At 46.8% G+C, this 20,438-nt stretch overlaps 1 protein-coding gene across 1 annotated transcript in view; it reads right to left on the bottom strand.

Moving 5' to 3' along the window:
• LOC146859550 (CD5 antigen-like) overlaps positions 1–20,438 on the bottom strand; it is a 613,604-nt gene that overhangs the window by 218,020 nt on the left and 375,146 nt on the right. Inside the window, exon 5 of the mRNA XM_085650248.1 lies at positions 14,574–14,894. Within this exon, the coding sequence (XP_085506374.1) occupies positions 14,574–14,894 (321 nt within the window). The remainder of the gene's footprint in view (positions 1–14,573; positions 14,895–20,438) is intronic.

Genomic DNA, 20,438 nt, shown 5'->3' with positions numbered 1-20,438 from the left:
CAACAGGAATGCTTCAATCGGGCTCTTGAGCTAACCACCCACACAACCCTTGTTCCTATACACCTGCTCCAGCATCTGCAAACCTTATCCGGTGAAAAACTGTGCTATACAAATCCAGTTCACATAACTTAACCAATGAAAATAAAAGTTTTCATAAACAATGGCAAAGCCCTCTCTGCCTCATCTCCAGGCTTCTTATGACAGAAGGAGGAGGGTGGGGTTGCGGGGCTGAGGCAAGATCCTGCTACAGAGGGTTGTTTAAAAAGCACTCTGTATCTGAATGTCTGGATTGCACATGTCTGAGGGGTGTAGTTCTACAATGACCCCCACACACAGGGATAATCTATTTTATTTGGCAGACATACTGCACATGCCTCAGCTTGCAAGGAATATCTGTTAAAAGGTGGTTGTCAGGGTTCACATTAGTGTATCCCTGGAGTCAATGAAAAGCCACACAGAGGAGCAGGGGCAGCGTCCCCAGCACTGTGCCATCTTCTGATAGGGCGGAGCTTTCCATCCTCTCAAGTACTGGGAGAGAGATTGAGGTGGGTCCTCCCCTTTCAAATCTGCCATGCTGCTCCATCCCCAGCACTGTGCACGCTTCTGAGAGGGCTAAGCTTCCAGTCCCATCAAGTACTGGGAGAGGGATTGAGGTGGGTCTTCCCTTTCAAACCTGCCCTTGCTGCTCCATCCTCAGCAGTGTGCCAGCTTCTGATAGGGTGAAGCTTCCAGTCCCATCAAGTACTGGGAGAGGGATTGAGGTGGGTCTTCCCTTTTCAAACCTGCCCTTGCTGCTCCATCCTCAGCACTGTGCACGCTTCTGATAGGGTGAAGCTTCCAGTCCCATCAAGTACTGGGAGAGAGATTAAGTTGGGTCCTCCCCTTTCAAACCTGCCCTTGCTGCTCCATCCCCAGCACTGTGCACGCTTCTGAGAGGGCTAAGCTTCCAGTCCCATCAAGTACTGGGAGAGGAATTGAGATGTGTCCTCCCCTTTCAAACCTGCCCTTGCTGCTCCATCCCCAGCACTGTGCACGCTTCTGATTGGGCTAAGCTTCCAGTCCCATCAAGTACTGGGAGAGGAATTGAGATGTGTCCTCCCCTTTCAAACCTGCCCTTGCTGCTCCATCCCCAGCACTGTGCACGCTTCTGATAGGGCTAAGCTTCCAGTCCTCTCAAGTACTGGGAGAGGGATTGAGGTGGGTCCTCCCCGTTCAAACCTACCCTCTGAGGGAATAATGGCTTGCTATGCCCAGCAAAGATTTGAGTTGCCAGCTAGGTAAGCAAGTTAAGTAAAATGAAAATGTTATTTCTCTCTGCATGTGTGGCTGTGATTATGAGTGCATTTGTGAGTCACTGAGAGTGAATAGAATTGATTGAAAGTGTGTGTGCAAGTGTGTTTGAGAGTATCAATGAGAGTTAAAGTGATTGTGAATCAAAGTTGGAGAGTTAGTATGAATAAGTGAAAGTGAGTACATGGGAGTGAGTGAAGGAATAGGAGTGTGCTAGAATGCGTGATTGATTGTAAGTTGTGAGATGAAGCAGAAGTTAGTCAGGGCATAGCTATCAATGATACAGTTCTACGATGCCCATATTCAGTGAGTGTGTATAAGTAGAACCTCTGAAGGAAGCCGTGCTCCAGTGGGCTGGAAGTATAAGAATGTAAATAGATGAAAGGACTTTAAGAGATGAGAGGAGATTGAGATAATGATCTGTGCTTCATACATCTTTAGCACTTAACTCTATCCACCAAATGTGGTGGGTGGGTGTTTCAGATGTTAGTAATGAGGGCATATGTAGTTAGAAGCATTTGAATTTAGCTGCACCTTCCCTGATGAAGACTGAGAACACTGGGGCGGGTGTGGGGGAGGTGTTACCTACATGTATAATATATACCTTAAACCCTGTGCACCTCAGACCTTCCCTAATGAAGATTGAGAACACAGGGTGGAGGTGGGGGAGGGGTTATCTACATGTGTAATATTTACCTTAAACCCTGTACGCCTCACACCTTCCCTAATGAGGATTGAGAACACTGGGTGGAGGTAGGGGAGGGGTTACCTTCATATGTAATTTTTATCTTAAACCCTGGGCTCCTCGCACCTTGCATAACGAAGACTGAAAATACTGGGGCAGTGGGGTGGGAGGGATTACCTGCATGAGTCATTTTTACCTTAAACCCTGTGCTCCTTGCACCTTGCATAACTAAGACTGAGGACACTGGGCAGTGGTGTGGGAGGGAATACCTGCATGTGTAATATTTATGTTAAACCCTGGGCTTCTCACACCTTGCATAATGAATACCAAGAACCGTGGGGTGGTAATGGGAGAGGGGTTACCTACATGTGTAATATTTACCATAAACACTAGGCTCCTCCCAACTTACATAATGAAGACTGAGATCACTGGCGGTGGTGGTGGGAGAGGGGCTAACTATGTGTGTAATATTTATCTTAAACCCAGGACTCCTCACACCTCACATAAAGACAATTGAAATAAATGGGGCAGAGGAGGGATGGGGTTACCTACATGTGTAATAGTTACCTTAAGTCCTGGACTCCTCCTCACCTTCCTTAATGAAGACTGAGAACACTGGAGAGTTGGTGGGGAAAGGGCTAACTACATGTGTAATATTTACCTTAATCCCTGGTCTTGTCACACCTTCCATATTGAAGAATGAAAACACTGGGACGTTGATGAAAGAGGGGTTGCCTACATTTGTTATATTTTTCTTAAACTCTGGGCTCCTCACACCTATCATACTGTAGACTAAGTGCACTGTGGTGGTGTGTGTGGTGGTGGTGGGAGAGGGGCTACCTATGTTTCTAGCCTTTATCTTAAACCATGGGCTCCTCACACCTTCCATAATGAAGAGTTATAACACTGAGGCAGTGTTGAGGAGAGGGGTTATATACATGTGTAATATTAATCCTAAACCCTTGACTCCTCCCACCTTCTAGAAAGTAGAATAAGAACAATGAGGAAGTGGTGTGGGAGCGGTTACCTACATGTGTACTATGATATATCGTAAGCCCTGGGATCCTCACACCTGGCATAATGGAAACTGAGAAAATCAAATCTGTGGTTGGGGAGGGGTTACCTACCTGTGTAATAAATATATTAAACTCTGGGCTCCTCACTCCATGCATAATGAAGACTGAGAACACTGTGGTAGTGGTGGGAAGGGTTACTACATGTAGAATATTGATGTTAAAACCAGGACTCCTCAAACTTTGCACAATGAAGACTGAAACCACTGGTACGGTGGTAGGAGAACAATTACATACATGTTTCATATTGATCTTAAACCATGGGGTAATCCCACCTTGCAAATTGATGACTGAGATCACTGAGATGGTGGTAGGGAGATTAGTTACCTACATTTGTAATATCTACCTTAAACCCTGGGCTCCTCACGCCTTGCTTAATGAAGAGTGAGAACCATGGGCAGTGGTGGGTGAGGGGATATCTACATGTGTAGTAGTTATAATAAACCCTGAGGTCAATGAGGCGGTGGTGGGGGAGGGGGGTACCTACATATCAAATATTTGCCTTAAACCCTGGGCTCCTCACATATTCCGTAATGAAGACAGAGAACACTGGTGCAGTTGTGTTGTAGGGGTACCTACATGTGTTATATTTAAATTAAACCCTGGGCTCTTCACACCTTAACTAATGAAGACTGAGGACACAGGGACAGTGATGTGAGAGGGGGTTAAATACATGTGCAATATTTATCAAACGCCCTGTGCTCCTCACAGCTCCCACAATGAAGACTGATGACGCCAGGGCAGTGGTGGGAGAGGGGTTACGGACATTTCTAATATTTACTTTAAACCCTGAACTCCTCACAAATTACATAATGAAGTCTGAGAACACTAGGGCAGTGGTGGGGGAGAGGTTACCTACATCTGTAATATGTATGTTAAAAGCTGGGCTCCTCACACCTTCCCGAATGAAGACTGAGAACACTGGGGCAGTGGTGGGGTAGGGGCTACCTACAGTTGCAATTTTTACCTCAAGCCCTGTGCTCCTCACACCTTTCATAAAAAACACTGAGAATACTGCGGTGGTGGTGTGGGAGGGATTACCTACATATGTAATATTTATCTTAAACCCTGGGCTCCTCACATCTTGCTTAATGAAGACTGAGAGCCCTGGGGTGGTGGTGGAAGAGGGGTTACATACATGAGTAGTATTTATATTAAACCTGGACCTCTTCACACCTTGCATAATGAACACTGAGATCACTTGGACGGTGTTGGTAGAGGGGTTACCTACATGTGTAATATTTATCTTAAACCCTGGGCTCCTCACACCTTGCATAATTAAGACTGGACATTCTGAGGTAGTGGTGGTAGAGGGGTTACCTACATCTGTAATATTTCTCTTAAAACCTTCTCCTCACACTTTGCATAATGAAGACTGAGAACAATAGGGCAGTGGTGTGGAAGGGCTAACTACATGTGTTATGTTTACCTTAAACCTAGGGCTCCTCACACCTTAACTAATAAAGACTGAAAACACTGGGGCAGTGGTGTAAGAGGGGTTAAATACATGTGTGATATTTAGCTAATGCCCTATGCTCCTCACAACTTACATAATGAAGACTGAGATCACTGGGGGTGGTGGTGGGAGAGGGGCTAACTATGTGTGTAATTTTTATCTTAAACCCAGGACTCCTCACACCTCACATAAAGACAATTGAATTAAAGGGGCAGAGGAGGAATGGGGTTACCTACATGTGTAATATTTACCTTAATTCCTGGACTCCTCACACCTTCCTTAATGAAGACTGAGAACACTTGGATGGTGGTGGGAGATTAGTTACCTACATTTGTAATATCTCCCTTAAACCCTGGGCTCCTCACGCCTTGCTTAATGAAGAGTGAGAACCATTGGCAGTGGTGGGTGAGGGAATATCTATATGTGTAGTAGTTATATTAAACCCTGGGGCGGTGGTTGGCGAGGGGTTACATATATGTGTAATATTTATCTTATACCCTGGGCTCCTTACACCTTACACCTTGCATAATTAAGACTGAGAACGCTGGTGCGATGGTGGGAGAGGGATTACCTACATGTGTAATTTTAATGTTAAATCATGTGCTCCTCACACATGTCATAATGCAGACTGAGGACAGTAGATCAGTGATTGGGGAGAGGTTACCTACATGTGTAATAGTTATATTAAACCCTGGGCTCCTCACTCCTTGCAAAATCAACACTTGGAACACTAGGCAGTGGTCGTAAGGGTTACTGCATGTGGAATATTGATCTTAAACTCTGGGCTTCTCACACCTTGTATAATGAAGACTAAGATCACTTGATGGTGCGGGAAGAGGTGTTACCTGCATGTGTAATATTTATCAAAAAGCCTGGGCTCCTCACGCCTTGCATAATGAAGACTAAAACAATGGGACATAGGTGGTATAGGGTTTACATACATGTGTAATATTTATCTGAAACCCTGGGCTCCCCCCTACAAAAGTGGGGATGACATCCACAAATGGATGACTGCTCTTGAGAGAGCCTGCAAAGTGCAGCAGGTTCCTGAAGACCAGTGGGCAGCAATCTTATGGCTCTCTTTTGAAGGTAGAGGCAGAGATAGACTCCTCACTGCTAGAGAGGAGGATGTCAGAAACTACAGAGCCCTGAAGAGTGTCCTGGTTGATGGGTTAGGCTTAACCACTGAACAGTACAGGTTAATGTTCAGAGACACCCAGAAGACACAGACTCAGGACTGGTCTGAATACATTGAATGTGCCACTAAGGCTTTGGAGGGTTGGTTGCTGGGAAGTAAGGTATCTGATTATACAGGATTGTACAATTTGATGATGAGAGAACAGATTTTAAATAACTGTCAGAACCAGCAACGGCATCAACACTTGGTTGACTCGGATCTGACCTCTCCCCAAGAATTGGGAAAGAAGGCGGACAAATGGGTCAGAACCAGGGTTAAGCAAAAGAACCAGAACCAGGGCCAAGGGGGTGATCAGAAGAAAACAGACCAAAAGGGTGGAGATCAGAAACCTAAAGACCAGAAGTCTTCAACAGGGCCCCAAACTAGTACGAACGAGGGTGGGTCCCAACCTAAAGGGAAGAAGAAAGAAGGTCCAAAGAAACCCTGGTGCAAATCTTGCAAGAATACAACTCACTGGACTAGTGATTGTAAGAAGGGTGGAGCCCCCAACACTGTTGCCCCTAAGGCACCTGCTCCCAGTACTTCTGTTAGCAGTGTTGGTCCCCAGACAAAGGGTGTAGTGGGAATCACTATGGGAACTGAAGGAGATTCTGACTTAGACAGAACCCTGACACAGGCAGTCTTGATCTGTGATGGGGACATGGATTTGTCCCTGACTGTGAGCCCCAGTAACCTGGGCAAGTACAGACAGACTCCTTTAATAAATGAAAAAGTGGCTCAAGCCTACAGGGACAGATGTGCCAGTGTCACTATGGTGACACCAGGCTTTGTGGACCCTGGACAGTACATACCAGGTGAGAACTACCTGGTGACCAATGCCAGCAATGCCACTACTTCACATAGTGTGGCAGTTGTTAACTTCTCATGGGGAGGGGTAACTGGCCTCAAAAGGGTTGTGGTTAGTGCAGACCTCCCAGTAGAATGTTTGTTGGGCAATGACCTAGAGAGTTCTCTATGGTCAGAAGTGGAGTACAGGACACATGCAGAGATGTTAGGTATATCACCACATGTCCTTGCTGTGACCAGGTCACAGGCCAAAAAGTGCCTTACTGAACCACAGGTCTTGGATCCTGGAACAATGGACCAAGCACCTACCAAGAAGAAGAACAGGAGGGTTAAGGCTGGGCCTTTCCCCTGCCTACAAGTGATGATCAGCCTTCCCAGGAAGATGATCAAGAGAACCCTGAAGGAACTGTCCCTGAAGAGCTTGAACCTGAGCAGGTTGAGTTTCTGGGGACAGGGGGACCTTCCAGGGCTGACTTGGGGCAGGCTCAGTTATCCTGTCCATCTCTTGAACCCCTCAGACAGCTGGCTGCTGCTGAGGCTGCTGGGAATGCTCAAGGTACCCATAAAGTGTATTGGGATGATGGGCTCCTTTATGCAGAGGCTAGAGACCCAAAACCTGGTGCAACCAGGAGGTTGGTTATACCTCTGCAATTTAGGGGCTTCCTTCTTACCTAGGCCCATGATATTCCTCTAGCAGGACAGTTAGGCCAGAACAAGACTTGGGACAGACTTGTCCCTCACTTTCACTGGCCTCACATGAATGAAGATACCAGGGAGTTTTGTCGCTCCTGTGTGACCTGCCAAGCCAGTGGCAAATCAGGTGGCACAACAAAGGCCCCCCTAATACCACTACCTGTGGTGGGGGTCCCCTTTGAAAGAGTGGGAATAGATATAGTGGGTCCCATGGATCCTCCCACTGCATCTGGGCACAGATTTATACTGGTGGTAGTGGATCATGCCACCAGGTATCCAGAGGCAATTCCCCTTAGGACCACTACAGCTCCTGTTGTGGCCAGAGCCCTGCTGGGAGTATTCTCCAGAGTGGGGTTTCCTAAGGAGGTGGTTTCTGACAGAGGTACCAACTTCATGTCAGGATACTTGACAGCTATGTTGAAGGAATGTGGTGTCAACTACAAGTTCACCACTCCTTATCACCCACAATGCAATGGGCTTGTTGAGAGATTCAACAAGACCCTAAAGGGTATGATCAAATGATTACCTGAAAAGCTCAGGCGAAGATGGGACATCCTTCTACCCTGCCTTCTGTTTGCTTACAGAGAGGTCCCACAAAAAGGAGTTGGCTACAGCCCCTTTGAATTGTTGTTTGGGCACCCTGTAAGAGGCCCACTGTGTTTAGTGAAGGAAGGATGGGAGTTACCTCTCAAAAAGCCTAAACAAGACATAGTGGACTATGTATTTGGTCTCCGCTCCAGGATGGCTAAGTATATGGAGAAGGCATCCAAAAACCTTGAGGCAAGCCAGGCCTTACAGAAAGCTTGTCATGACCAAAAGGCTGTCTTGGTTGAGTTTCAGCCAGGACAGAAGGTATGGGTGTTGGAGCCAGTGGCCCCAGCAGCACTCCAAGACAAATGGTCTGGACCCCATACAATCCTGGAAAAGAAGGGAGAGGTTACCTACTTGGTGGACCTAGGAACTCCCAGGAGTCCCCACAGGGTACTCCATGTTAACAGGTTAAAAGCATATGTTGACAGGGCTGACATGGGCTTGCTCATGGCTACAGATGAGGGACAGGAGGAACAGAGCGACCCTCTCCCAGACCTGTTGTCTCAGAACCCCGAGGATGGTTCAGTTGAAGGAGTAACCCTTGGAGGCAACCTCACTGAGCATCAACAGATTGAATGTAGACAGGTTCTACAATCATTTCAACACATGTTTTCATTGATACCTAGTCAAACTGACTGGTGTACCCATGTGGTGGACACTGGTGACAGTCTGCCTGTGAAGAACAAACTTTACAGACAACCTGACCACGTCAGGGACTGTATAAAGGCAGAGGTACACAAAATGCTGGAATTGGGTGTCATTGAACCCTCAGAGAGCCCCTGGGCTAGCCCAGTGGTTCTGGTCCCCAAACCTCACACCAAAGATGGCAAGAGAGAAATGAGGTTCTGTGTGGATTACAGAGGACTCAATGCTGTCACTAGGACAGATGCACATCCTATTCCAAGGGCAGATGAGCTCATAGATAAACTGGCTTCTGCTAAGTGTTTGAGCACGTTCGATTTGACAGCTGGCTATTGGCAAATCAGATTAGCTGAGGAGTCTAAGGCCAAAACAGCATTTTCAACCCCAGGTGGGCATTATCAATTTTGGTGATACCCTTTGGTCTGAAGAATGCACCTGCCACCTTCCAAAGGTTGGTGAATCAAGTCCTTACTGGGTTGGATGACTTTTGTGCAGCATATCTTGATGACATTGCTGTCTTTAGCTCCACCTGGGAGGATCACCTGATCCACCTGAAGAAGGTACTTGAGGCTCTGCAAAAGGCAGGCCTCACTATCCAGGCTACTAAGTGCCAGATAGGGCAGAGTAAGGTTGTGTATTTGGGCCACCTTGTAGGTGGAGGCCAAGTCCAACCACTGGAGAGTAAGATACAATCCATCAAGGACTGATCCCCTCCAACCACCCAGACTCAAGTTCGAGCTTTCTTGGGCTTGACTGGGTACTACAGGAAGTTTGTTAAGAACTATGGGTCCATTGTGACTCCTCTTAATGATCTGACATCCAAGAAGATGCCCAAAAAGGTTCAGTGGACAGTAAGCTGTCAAAAGGCATTTGAAGACCTGAAGAAGGCCATGTGCTCTGCACATATCCTGAAAAGTCCTGACTACTCCAAAGAGTTTATTGTCCAAACAGATGCTTCTGAGTTGGGTGTGGGAGCTGTGCTGTCACAACTTAATGTAGATGGTCAAGACCAACCCATTGCTTTTATTAGCAGAAGGTTGACACCCAGAGAGAAGAATTGGTCAGCTATTGAGAGGGAGGCCTTTGCTGTGGTGTGGGCCCTGAAGAAGCTGAGGCCATACTTGTTTGGCACTCACTTCAAGATTCAGACCGACCATAAGCCCCTCTTGTGGCTAAATCAGATGAAGGGTGAAAACCCCAAACTGCTTAGGTGGTCCATTTCCCTACAGGGGATGGACTTTACAGTGGAGCACCGGCCAGGTACAGACCATGGGAATGCAGATGGTCTCTCCAGGTACTTCCACTTAGGACATGAAGACGAGACTGGTCAAGGCTAGTTTAATGTCCCTGCGTGTGGGGGGGGGGGGGTTGTGTAGGAGAGTAGGGTCTGCTATCCTATGGTCACCCCAAATTTTTGCTTTTTGCTTCACTGGTTTTTGACATATTGAGGCTGTGGGCCTGCTAATCAGACCCCCAGCCTGCTGTTCTCTCTAACTAAATTGACACTATGCACCCTAGGTGCATAACCAATTGGAATTGGATCACCCTGTGAGCCCCTGTACCAGTGTACACTAGGTACCCAGGGCATTGGTGTATCTAAGGCCTACCAGGGGCTGAAGCATGTATTGTGCCACCCCTGGCCTGTCCTAACAAATTTGACACAGCTGGCTGATCACTCAGCTGGGGTAAGTTGGTGTAACCACCTCTTACTTAGGTGTAGTATACCTATGCCTAACCTTAAATGGGACACATGTTAACCTATAAGTCACTCCTATGGCAGGCCTTGACAATCCTGAAGGCAGAGTGCTTGGTTCCATGTGAGATGGTGCTCTGGCATGAGCTGAGCCTGTCTGCAGTGGTCGGAACAACTTCCTTCTACCGTTTCCAGATATCGTCATACCATATACTCTTAAGTGCATTATGAACCTCGCGATTAAATGCTATCTTTGGTTTGGCTTTATCAAAACATGTCGAGAAAGGTGTCATACGAATTGGAATACTAACCCCTCGCCAATTCTGGTGACGGGGTTAGCATTCCACCCTTCTAGAGGGACACGACATGTACAGTACCTGACACCCGGGTAAAATCAGACATAGCCTCAGCTCCACAAAATGGATGCTGCCACCAGAGACACAAGTCTGCCCTCCTGCTGCTGGGAGTCCTTCCAGCTTGGGAGATGTGGACAAAGGGTTTCCTGCCAGGGGAGGTGCGAGCACCACCCCTGACAGGATTTTGTGTATTGGTCAGGTAGGGCTTGAAAGGAAACAGACATGCCTGAGGCTCACAAGGAGCCTCGGCGCATATGCCAGTTCAAACCGGTCCTGGGGCACACCAGCCCCGGACCTGGGGCGAGCTGGACAAAGGATTGGGGGTGTAACCACCCCCCTCCTGGTCCCACCCTTAGGGAGGGACCTAGCAGGTAGTCCGGCCCCTAGAATCCGCTTAAAGGTAGGAGCTGTGTCCTAAGACTTCAGACATCCAAGAATCAACTTAACCACAAGAAGAAGACGGGAACTTCGACGCTCTGCTGCACAGAGGACAGAAGGAAATCTCCCCTATGGTCAGGGAGTGACCATCTTGCTAATGCAAGCACCAACCAGCTATTCAACATCTGCTTTGCCGCCGCCTCCTGCTGGAGCCGGAGCCCAGAGCCCAACAAGACCTGGACCTCCAGACCTCTCACAGCCCGATCCACAGTCCCTGCAAAGAAGGAACCCGTGGAGGCACCGAGACACGTGGAGCCAGCCATCTTGGAAGACCAACGACAAGCTGCAAGCGCGACAACAGAGGCTCCCTCCAAGTTGTGCTTTGGGTCCTGAGAAGCCCAACCACCGAGCAGCATCTGCACCAAAGGTGAGCCCTCCAGCATCTCCACGATCTGCGTGGGGCCCCTCTGCACTTTGCATCTCGACGCGCCTGCCCGGTCCCTGGCCCGTTGGCTAGTGGCCAATTTTGCGACCTATTTTGAAATCAACGATGCTAGTCTGGTTGCGCCAGACTGGCCCTAGCTGCTCCCCAAAAGAGCTGCCCCTCTGACCTTGCTGGTCAGAACAATCAGCTTTCTTGAACTTCCACAACTCCTGCCTTTGTTAAGGCTTGTTTGCTTCTTTCGAGTCGCCGACACCGCCGACAGTGAGAGCCTGCGTGGGACAGCTCGTGACTTGACTCCTGGACGTCGTCGACCTTCAGGGACCACGTGGCTGCGGAGACAAGCTACACCTAATCACCTGTTTGCACCCGACATCGCCTGGTACCTACCTGGTGCCACGCCGGTCACTGGCTAGTGACTGTGAACACTGTCCCCTCTGCTTTCAGGTCTTCTACAACTCCGATCCACCCTTGGATCCAACGCATCCCTTCTGGACCGACCGCCTGCAGCATCTTTGTCATCAGGCTCCATTGAATCGATAGAAGAAACCCGACGCACTTCGAGACCTATGCATCCGCTTCCTGTGGGTGAGGTAAAGCTGGCACTCCGGTGCCCAAGTTTAGAGAAACATTTCTAGTGTCTGTGTTTTGAATCTTAAGATCTTAGTCCATCCAGAAGACCCTTTCTGCAGTAACTTTGTAACTTTTACACACCCATTGAAAACCTATGGGAGCCCGCGTGTAACTTTCCTCACTGCACACGCGACCCGTGGACCTCCTGGTCACTAACTGAAGCTAGCTCCTTGTAGGCCCAGTGATTCTAGAGGCCCTAGGCCTTTTCCCTTTCCTGTTCGTGGTACTTATACCACTATTTTAGTATATGGTTTGAGTGGCCACCAGGGCCCATCCATATAAAGTGCAACTTCTGTATATTATAACGTTGTCTTGTTTAACGATTTGTGCTCCTGTGCTCATAAAGAGTCTAGGGGATACTTTGAGAAATAAATACATATATATTTTGAATATATATCTGTGTGGTGTCCTTTCGTTGGTATAAAGGGGGGTTGCAATTGGTAAAACAGCCTGCTTAACACGCTTTAACGAGTTTAGCCTCAAAGACTGCTTAGCCTACGCTACCACTAGGGCAGCTAGTCCGAAAAGGTTGACTTACAACCACACCATAAGGGTTGCTTGGCATGGTACAAGGTGGTCACTTTAACTAGTGAACATCATATACCAGGCCAACTTCTCACAAAATCCAATACCAAGGGCAGATGAGCTAATAGATACTCTGGCCTCAGCCAAGTACCTTAGCACATTTGACTTGACAGTTGGCTACTGGCAGATCAGACTTGCTGATGATGCAAAGCCAAAAAAGGCATTTTCTACCCCTAGTGGGCACTATCAATTTGTGGTAATGCCCTTTGGTTTGAAGAATGCACCTGCCACTTTCCAAAGGTTGGTGAATACAGTTCTCACAGGGCTGGAAGCCTTTAGTGCAGCTTATCTAGATGATATTGCTGTCTTTAGCTCCACCTGGGAGGATCACCTGGTCCACCTAAGGAATGTTTTGGAGGCCCTGCATAAAGCAGGCCACACTATCAAGGCTACTTTGTGCCAGATAGGGCAGAGTCAGGTTGTGTACTTGGGCCACCTTGTAGGCGGAGGCCAGGATCAACCATTGCAGAGCAAAATCCAGACCATAATGGACTGGGTTGCTCCCACTACCCAGACTCAGCTGATAGCCTTCATAGGCCTGACTGGGTACTATAGGAGATTTGTCAAAGGGTATGGATAAATAGTGACACCCTTGAATTACTTAACGTCTAAGAAAATGCCCAAAAAGGTTCATTGGACAGCTAGCTGTCAAAAGGCATTTGATGACCTGAAGCAGGCCATGTGTACTGCTCCCATTCTGCAGAGTCCTGACTACTCCAAAAAGTTCATTGTTCAAACTGATGCATCTGAATTGGGGGTTGGGGCTGTACTGTCACAATTGAATGAAGAAGGTCAGGATCAGCCAGTAGCTTTCATAAGCAGAAGGCTGACCCATAGAGAGAAAAGTTGGTCAGCCATTGAGAGGGAGGCCTTTGTTGTGGTTTGGGCTCTGAAGAAATTGAGGCCATTCTTCTTTGGTTCTCACTTCCTTGTTCAGACAGACCATAAGCCCCTCTTATGGCTAAAACAAATGAAGGGTGAAAACCCCAAACTGCTTTGGTGGTCCATTTACCTACAGGAGATGGACTTTACTGTGGAACATACACCTGGGATTAACCATGCCAAGGCAGATGGACTCTCTAGGAATTTCCACTTAGAACATGAAGACTCAACTGGTCAAGGCTAGTTTAATATCCTTGCGTTTGGGGGGGTTGTGTAGGAGAGTAGGATCTGCTTCACATGGGTACCCCACTTTTTTCTGGTGTTTCACTGTTTTTTTACCTTAGTCTGGCTGTGGCCCTGCTAATCAGGACCACAGCCTAGCTGCCTCCTCTCTAAAATCGTTTCCATGTACATTAGGGACATATCTAATTGGATTCTGGAGTGCCTTATACGCCCCTAGTATATGGTATACTATGTACCTAGAGGCCTACCAGGGGCTGCAGCATTTATTATGCCACCCCTGGGAAGCACTCCAAAATGGCACCACAGGTCTGCTACTGCAGCCTGGGTAAGGGTGTGCTTGCACCCCTTACCGTGGTATAGGCTACGTATATCCACACCTATATACAGACACATATAAACCTATAAGCCACTCCTATGGCAGGCCTTGACAATCCTGAAGGCAGAGTGCTTGGTTTTATATGAGAGGGTGCCCAAGCATGAGCTGAGCCCCTCTGCAGCTTTAGGAAATACTTCCTGATGGCTGTTCTGTGATACAGCCATACCATATACTCTTAAGTGCATTATAACCTCGCGGTAAATGCTAACTTTGAGATGGCTGCATCAAAACATGTCGTGTTTGGTGTCAAACGCTTTGGAATACTACCCCTCTGCCAGTTCTGCCGGCGGGGGTAGCATTCCACCCTTCTAGAGGGAGAGACATGTTCACACTGGCTAAACCCGGGTAGAACTTTCCTGAGCCCTGGCATCACAAAATGGATGCCTCTGCCACAATCAATGAGTCATCCTGCATCACACTCTGGGATACCCAAATGGTTGTGAATCACCAAGTGATAGACCTGGAGATGAGGTATCACCATATACCCACTGCACCCAATTAGCGCTGTCCAATTCGTTCATGATATTAGTTTTCATAACTGAATATTTCCCTTTGTGCTCCTTTCTCTCACCTGAACATTGCATTCCAGCATCCCTTCTGATGTGACAGGCATTATGTCCCCACGCATCATGAGGACAGTCGAAGAAGGACGCCTCTGCTCCTGTGCATCGAATCCGACTCAGCCACTCTCGGTGCCATCCTGCTCCAAACACTTCATTGCCACTTAGTGCATATAAAGCTGATCCGCATCCAAGATGTCTACAGACCACCTCAGCATCCTTCTTATCCCAGTGAATATCGCAGACCGTCCCCCATCGCTTCCCATGCCTGACCTCCACTCTCCCGTTGCAGGCATCACCAGCATTGACCAAGCGGATCTCATCGGCACCACCTGTGGCCAGTGGAGAGAATGGAACAGATATTGAGTACATTGACCACCTCCAGAAGGGAAACATTCAAAGGTGAGTAAAGAGGTACAATATCTCATCAGCACCACCTGTGGCCAGTGGAAGAGAAGGGAACAGATATTAAGTACATTGACCACCTCTAGAAGGGAGACATTCAAAGGTCAGTAAAGAGATTCAATATCTCATCAGCACCACCTGTGACCAGTGGAAGAGAAGGGAACAGATATTAAGTACATTGACCACCTCTAGAAGGGAGACATTCAAAGGTCAGTAAAGAGATTCAATATCTCATCAGCACCACCTGTGACCAGTGGAAGAGAAGGGAACAGATATTGAGTACATTGACCACCTCTAGAAAGGAGACAATTGAAGCTGAGTAAAGAGATACAATATCAGCAGTCAGCAGGTTTCACTGCTTCTCCTCCCTGAGATCACAGATGGACAAACAGATCTGCGAAGCTGAGCATTGTCTCTGTAAATCCTGAATTTATATACCTAATATGATCTAGCAATAGTCTTTAAATAAATAATGCCATTTCGAGATTCTAGCATATTAGCAGAAGCTCACCATTAAATACATAAGTATATTAATTGTGTGCAAATAGACTGTTGATATTACATGATGCAACATTAGTTACTAGTGTTTCACAATCATGTGCATCAGCAAAATAAAATCAGTTCCACTGGAGTTTTTAGAAGCATACCTTTAACAACATTAGAGTCTATCTTAGAAAAACGTAGACGATAGAATTGTACAGTGTATGACGCCACTTCTTAAGGACCAATTTAGATTTTGGCAGGTGGAGTGAAGGCAGTCAGGGTGGTATGTCCGGCAACACTTCACCCTCCCAATTTAAAGTTCACTGTCGGCCCTGAGGGAACTCTTTGGGTTTGTATGAACCACTATCTCAACGTTTTATACAAAGTTATTTAGAGTGGGAGTTTGCTTTGGCAAAGTGAAAATGAATAGCCCCAACACCAGTGGAGTTTTCTCCCATGGTGTAAGGATAGTTTTTATTTTATATTTTTATTTTAACATTCCCTCACCTCCAGGATATTCATGGATTGGTAGACAGTATAAAGACATCTGACTCCCCATTCTAAATAGGGTAGAATGGCTTACCGCTGAAGCTCCATATTCTCTCTGGCCTTCGGAGGAAGGTTTACGCTGAATGGGTATATTTTGCTCTATCGGTGTAAACCTGGTGGTCCACCAGACTTTAAACTGTGTGAGATGACTGAGTGTTAGGCAGCCAAGGTACTCTGTTACTGTTGCCCTTAATGATTCCTTTGTTTATAGCATTTCATCCCATACATTCATTCATTCTAGGTGTTGTAATTACCAAGGTTTACAATTACTACATTTATTTGTACTCAAATTATTGACCGCAGAACCTGAGATGCTGAGTTCCAAGCTCTAAGCTCATGATGTGGCAGATCAACAAGCTGTGTCTACTATAACCATATTAATTCAACACAGAATACAAGCCCTTGTATTAAAATGTAATTTACTCGTACATCTATTTTAGATGTTATCAGAAACATGCACTTAGGATAGCTTTCAATTGACCACCCCAATGAAGGTTTTAAACATTGAACATATCAGAGTCTCACATCTCATTTCAGCAACCTTTCGAGAACCTAACAGGTAGGATCCAGGCACCGAAAGCATGCCTGAAAAAGCACCAGTTCCTAAAATACTTACTTCAGATAAAAACTTCTCCGATGGTCACTCCTGCAGAGCCCAGGATCCTTAGGGTGGCCACTCCCATTTAGGGCTCTTGGGGCACTGGAGTCCAATGTGCATTAATTTGTAAGCACCTGACCCTAATGTGGCATTTTAAATCAGCTGCTCGAGGCGGGTACATTCTTCTTTTTCTCCATCTTTCTGTTGTGCCACTAGTGGGCTTTATTCTTACCAGGAGTGGGTTCTCCTACTGCACGTATAGGGCACCCGCATGCTTCCTCCAAAGACTGCATGGGTTCCTAAGCCTGCGCAGTCAAGTTGGCTCCTACCTACCAGGCATTTGCTCTTTTGCTGGTGGGGCCATCTGCTGGGGTCCTTTCTCCCCCCGTCCCAAGTCTCCTTCTCCCAGCATGGCTCTTTCATTTATGAAGAGAGAGCCAGGGGACAAGCAATCATGGGGCAACCATCTGCCTCACAGGCTTCTCACTCAGGCTCTGAGGCTACCTGGACTGTGGCAACAAATAGCTCCTCCCACCTGGGGCAAAAATGAATCATTCGAGCACCACTCTGCTTGTGGATGGAGGGCCGCCCTAGGCACTAGCCTTGCCTGTCGGCGAACATGTCATTCACTGTGATGGGCCTGTCTTCTACTAGTTTCTGTTGGATATTGTTCCTCCCTTTGAGAGGGGAAGTTTGGAGCATTGTGCACTCTTTCTGTGCTGGAATCCTGAGATGCTGCACACCCATGGATGCACTTAATAAACATTGAGAACTGGGGCACATTTCTGCAGTCCAGCAGCCTGGAAAAGGCCACCTAAAAGTGGTATGATTATTATAATTATAGATCTTAGGCCCTGTTGGGCCTTTTCTTATTCGATTCATTTGCGTTTTTCCTCAGATATGTGCTCCAGCCAGTATATTATCAATGTAGGGCCTTCTGGTTTCTAATTTATTGCTGATTCCTTTACTGAGCTCATTTCCACACCTAGCCTTTTCATAGAGGTACAGAAGTGTCTGTCCCAATATGTCTGCCTGACATTTGAAAAACTCAATAGGGAGGACATTGAGGCCTGAAAAATTCTGAGTTGAAATCTGGGAGATAGCTTTCGCCACTTCATCCGGTGAGATGGATTTACCAATATTAAATGCTTGGTCAGGAGTACGTCATGAATATTGGACGTCTGTTACGCAGCTATGTCTGCCATCCCATTGATACAGGTGATGAATTTCTATATAATGTTACATAGTAATGAGCGATGGTCTCCACTATGCCAGCTGGTCCCTGATGGAGGATGCCATACCCATTCTCAATTGTAACTATATGTGTGAACTTCTCATTACTTTGTCTTAATCAGTGCAATAATTTCCCAGTTTTATTTCCGTGCTCATAATAGTAACATTGAGAGGCCTTCACAATATCTTGGACTAAACAAATAAATTAGTTTGGGTTCAGGCGTGACTTAATATGTAATTTATAAGAAATGTGTTGCGGGACAATGGAGGTGGGTAGGTGAGACCACAGAGTACCAAACGCCGACAAGTGTACCTCAAATTGACCGGGACCCACCATCTTGCCTCTGGATGATTACTTTGCCTCTCTTGAGGTAGAACCATAGGCCAGCAAGCATTTAGGGGTAGACCGGTGTACATTGTTAGGTCATCCCTTGATAAAAGGGAGACCTGAAGCCCAAGATAGGGGCATACATTTATTGTTTTTTTGGTCCTGATGAAGTGCCGCCTGATCCTTGGGCTGTCGAGGCACGAAACATGTTGACCACACTTCACTAGCAGCTATCCTGGTACTTGATGACTACATGATAGCATCACTGTTTGTATCTAGTCCTGGTACCCTTCTCCTATAAAGATTTGTTTTTAGGATACTAGAGCCTATTTTAGTCACCACTCATTCACACCACTAGTTACACTGTTACTTAGGTTCCTTACTTGCACTCATCGATACGACATTTTTCGGATAAAAAGATCTCTGACAAAGATCCCCCAGGCCCATCAGGCATTGCAGCGCCGCCCTGATAAGGAGCACCCAATGATGAAGCATGACACCCTAACAGCTGTGTGACGGCACCAAGATCTGACCTTCAGGTCTTCCTGCGACAGGACTACCAGCCACTTGGATCAATGTTTGGTGACCATTTTGACCAAGGAGGAACTACCCCAACCTTGATAATTGTTGATATATCAGATCTATTCAGTTGATATTCACACTCTGCTTCGTGGAGAGAATTCTTAGAATATAGATTTTCTGTTATTTTTCTTTTTTTTGGAAGGCCAACTTCAAAACCACATCTCCCCCAATCCGTATGCCTTCCAGTTTGTCTCAGGAGACCTAACAGACCCCATGTTGATCTGGAAATATTTTATGGAAATGTTCCTAAGGCTATCTCTAAAGACTTTTTGTGCATTAGTTCTCCATGGTGGAGAAGAATGGGAATGGGTGTTTCGTATTTGAATTACAAGGCTGCATGATTGGACAGTTCTCTTCAATATACTGTCATGCTGACAATCTAGTTCAATTAGGCATGTAGCAGAAAGAAGTAATCAGGTGAACAAATTATTTATGCACCCCAGAAAAGAAAGCGTAACCCCAGTTTCTAGATTATGTTTGCACCACGCCTCACTCAGGTCATGGGCTGCAAAAAAAGGACTCAAGCAAAGTGTGAGCTTGAGTGGCCACCAGCAGGGACCCAACTCTGTTGACTGTTGCATCCACAAGGTCATTGAGGTTGCCTCCAATGATTGTAAATCCCGAATAATGGATGCGTTGGTTCTGCTGGGATTTGCGTCATGCAGCAGAGGTGATGCATCAGTTCTGCTGAGACCACAGTTGTGCTGACAGAGAACCTTCAGACTCACTTCCAAGGGTCACGGACTGGGCTGGCACCACTTTGGAGGGCAGGCTGCACAGAGGCCAGAGGCCAGATTCTGGGTTCAAGGTTGTTGGAGCCTGGTCTGTTCCTAAGGCTCTGATCAGAAGGCCTTCCAACTAGCCCTTGGACTCACTCTGGTGGTTCTAGGTTTCACTCCGGCATGAGGGAAGCAGAGCAACAGGACAGTAGGGCAGCAGTCCAGCAGAGCAGTAGTCTATCAGTGTGGCAGTTCTTCAGCAACACTGCCGTCCTTCTTCCTGGTAGAGTCCACCCCAGATCCAGAAGTGGATTGAGTGGAGAGTTGGTGTCTGAGGTCCAACATTTACTTATGCACCCCAGAAAGTGAGTAGCACAATCAGTGCTGCAGGCCCACTAGTGGCAATTAGTTTACATGCCCTGGGTGCATGCAGTACCAATGTACTTTACAAGTAAATTAAATGTGCCAAGTGCATAAAATCCAATGTCATCATGTTTAGTGCTCCGAGTCCTCAGGACAACACACACAAGTTTCAGCAAAAATGAAGGGAAAAGAGTGAAAACGTTTGGGGGGAAAGACGGTGGATTTCTTGAAACAATAGTATGCTGATTTGTTGCCCTCCTAAGCGCAGCTCCATGTTTGATTCCATTAACAAGCCCGTTGACAAAGTGAGGCAATGGAGGGGGCTCGCTATATCGCGCATGTGCTTGGGAATTAAAATGTATGGATGGAAATATCATACATGTAGCAATAAAAAGGTGTGCTGCAATTGATGTTAGGCGTATATCTAGTAACAAACAAACTACACCTGTTTCCCCACCCACATAAACAGTGAAATACCTGTTGAAATTAACCTGGGCCTGTGTCCCCCATCACTGCAGTCAAGATGTTTTGAGCCCCGTAGGGTGTCTCCCTAAAACAAATCCCCCATAAAACAAGTAACATAAAGAAAAGATTGATTGCATAAGAATAATAAGGG

This window comes from Triturus cristatus, chromosome 3_2, assembly GCF_964204655.1.
Source record: "Triturus cristatus chromosome 3_2, aTriCri1.1, whole genome shotgun sequence".
NCBI classification, from domain to species: domain Eukaryota; kingdom Metazoa; phylum Chordata; class Amphibia; order Caudata; family Salamandridae; genus Triturus; species Triturus cristatus.
The sequence above is the reverse complement of the archived record's forward strand: the minus strand, read 5'-3'. Positions and strand labels throughout refer to the sequence as shown.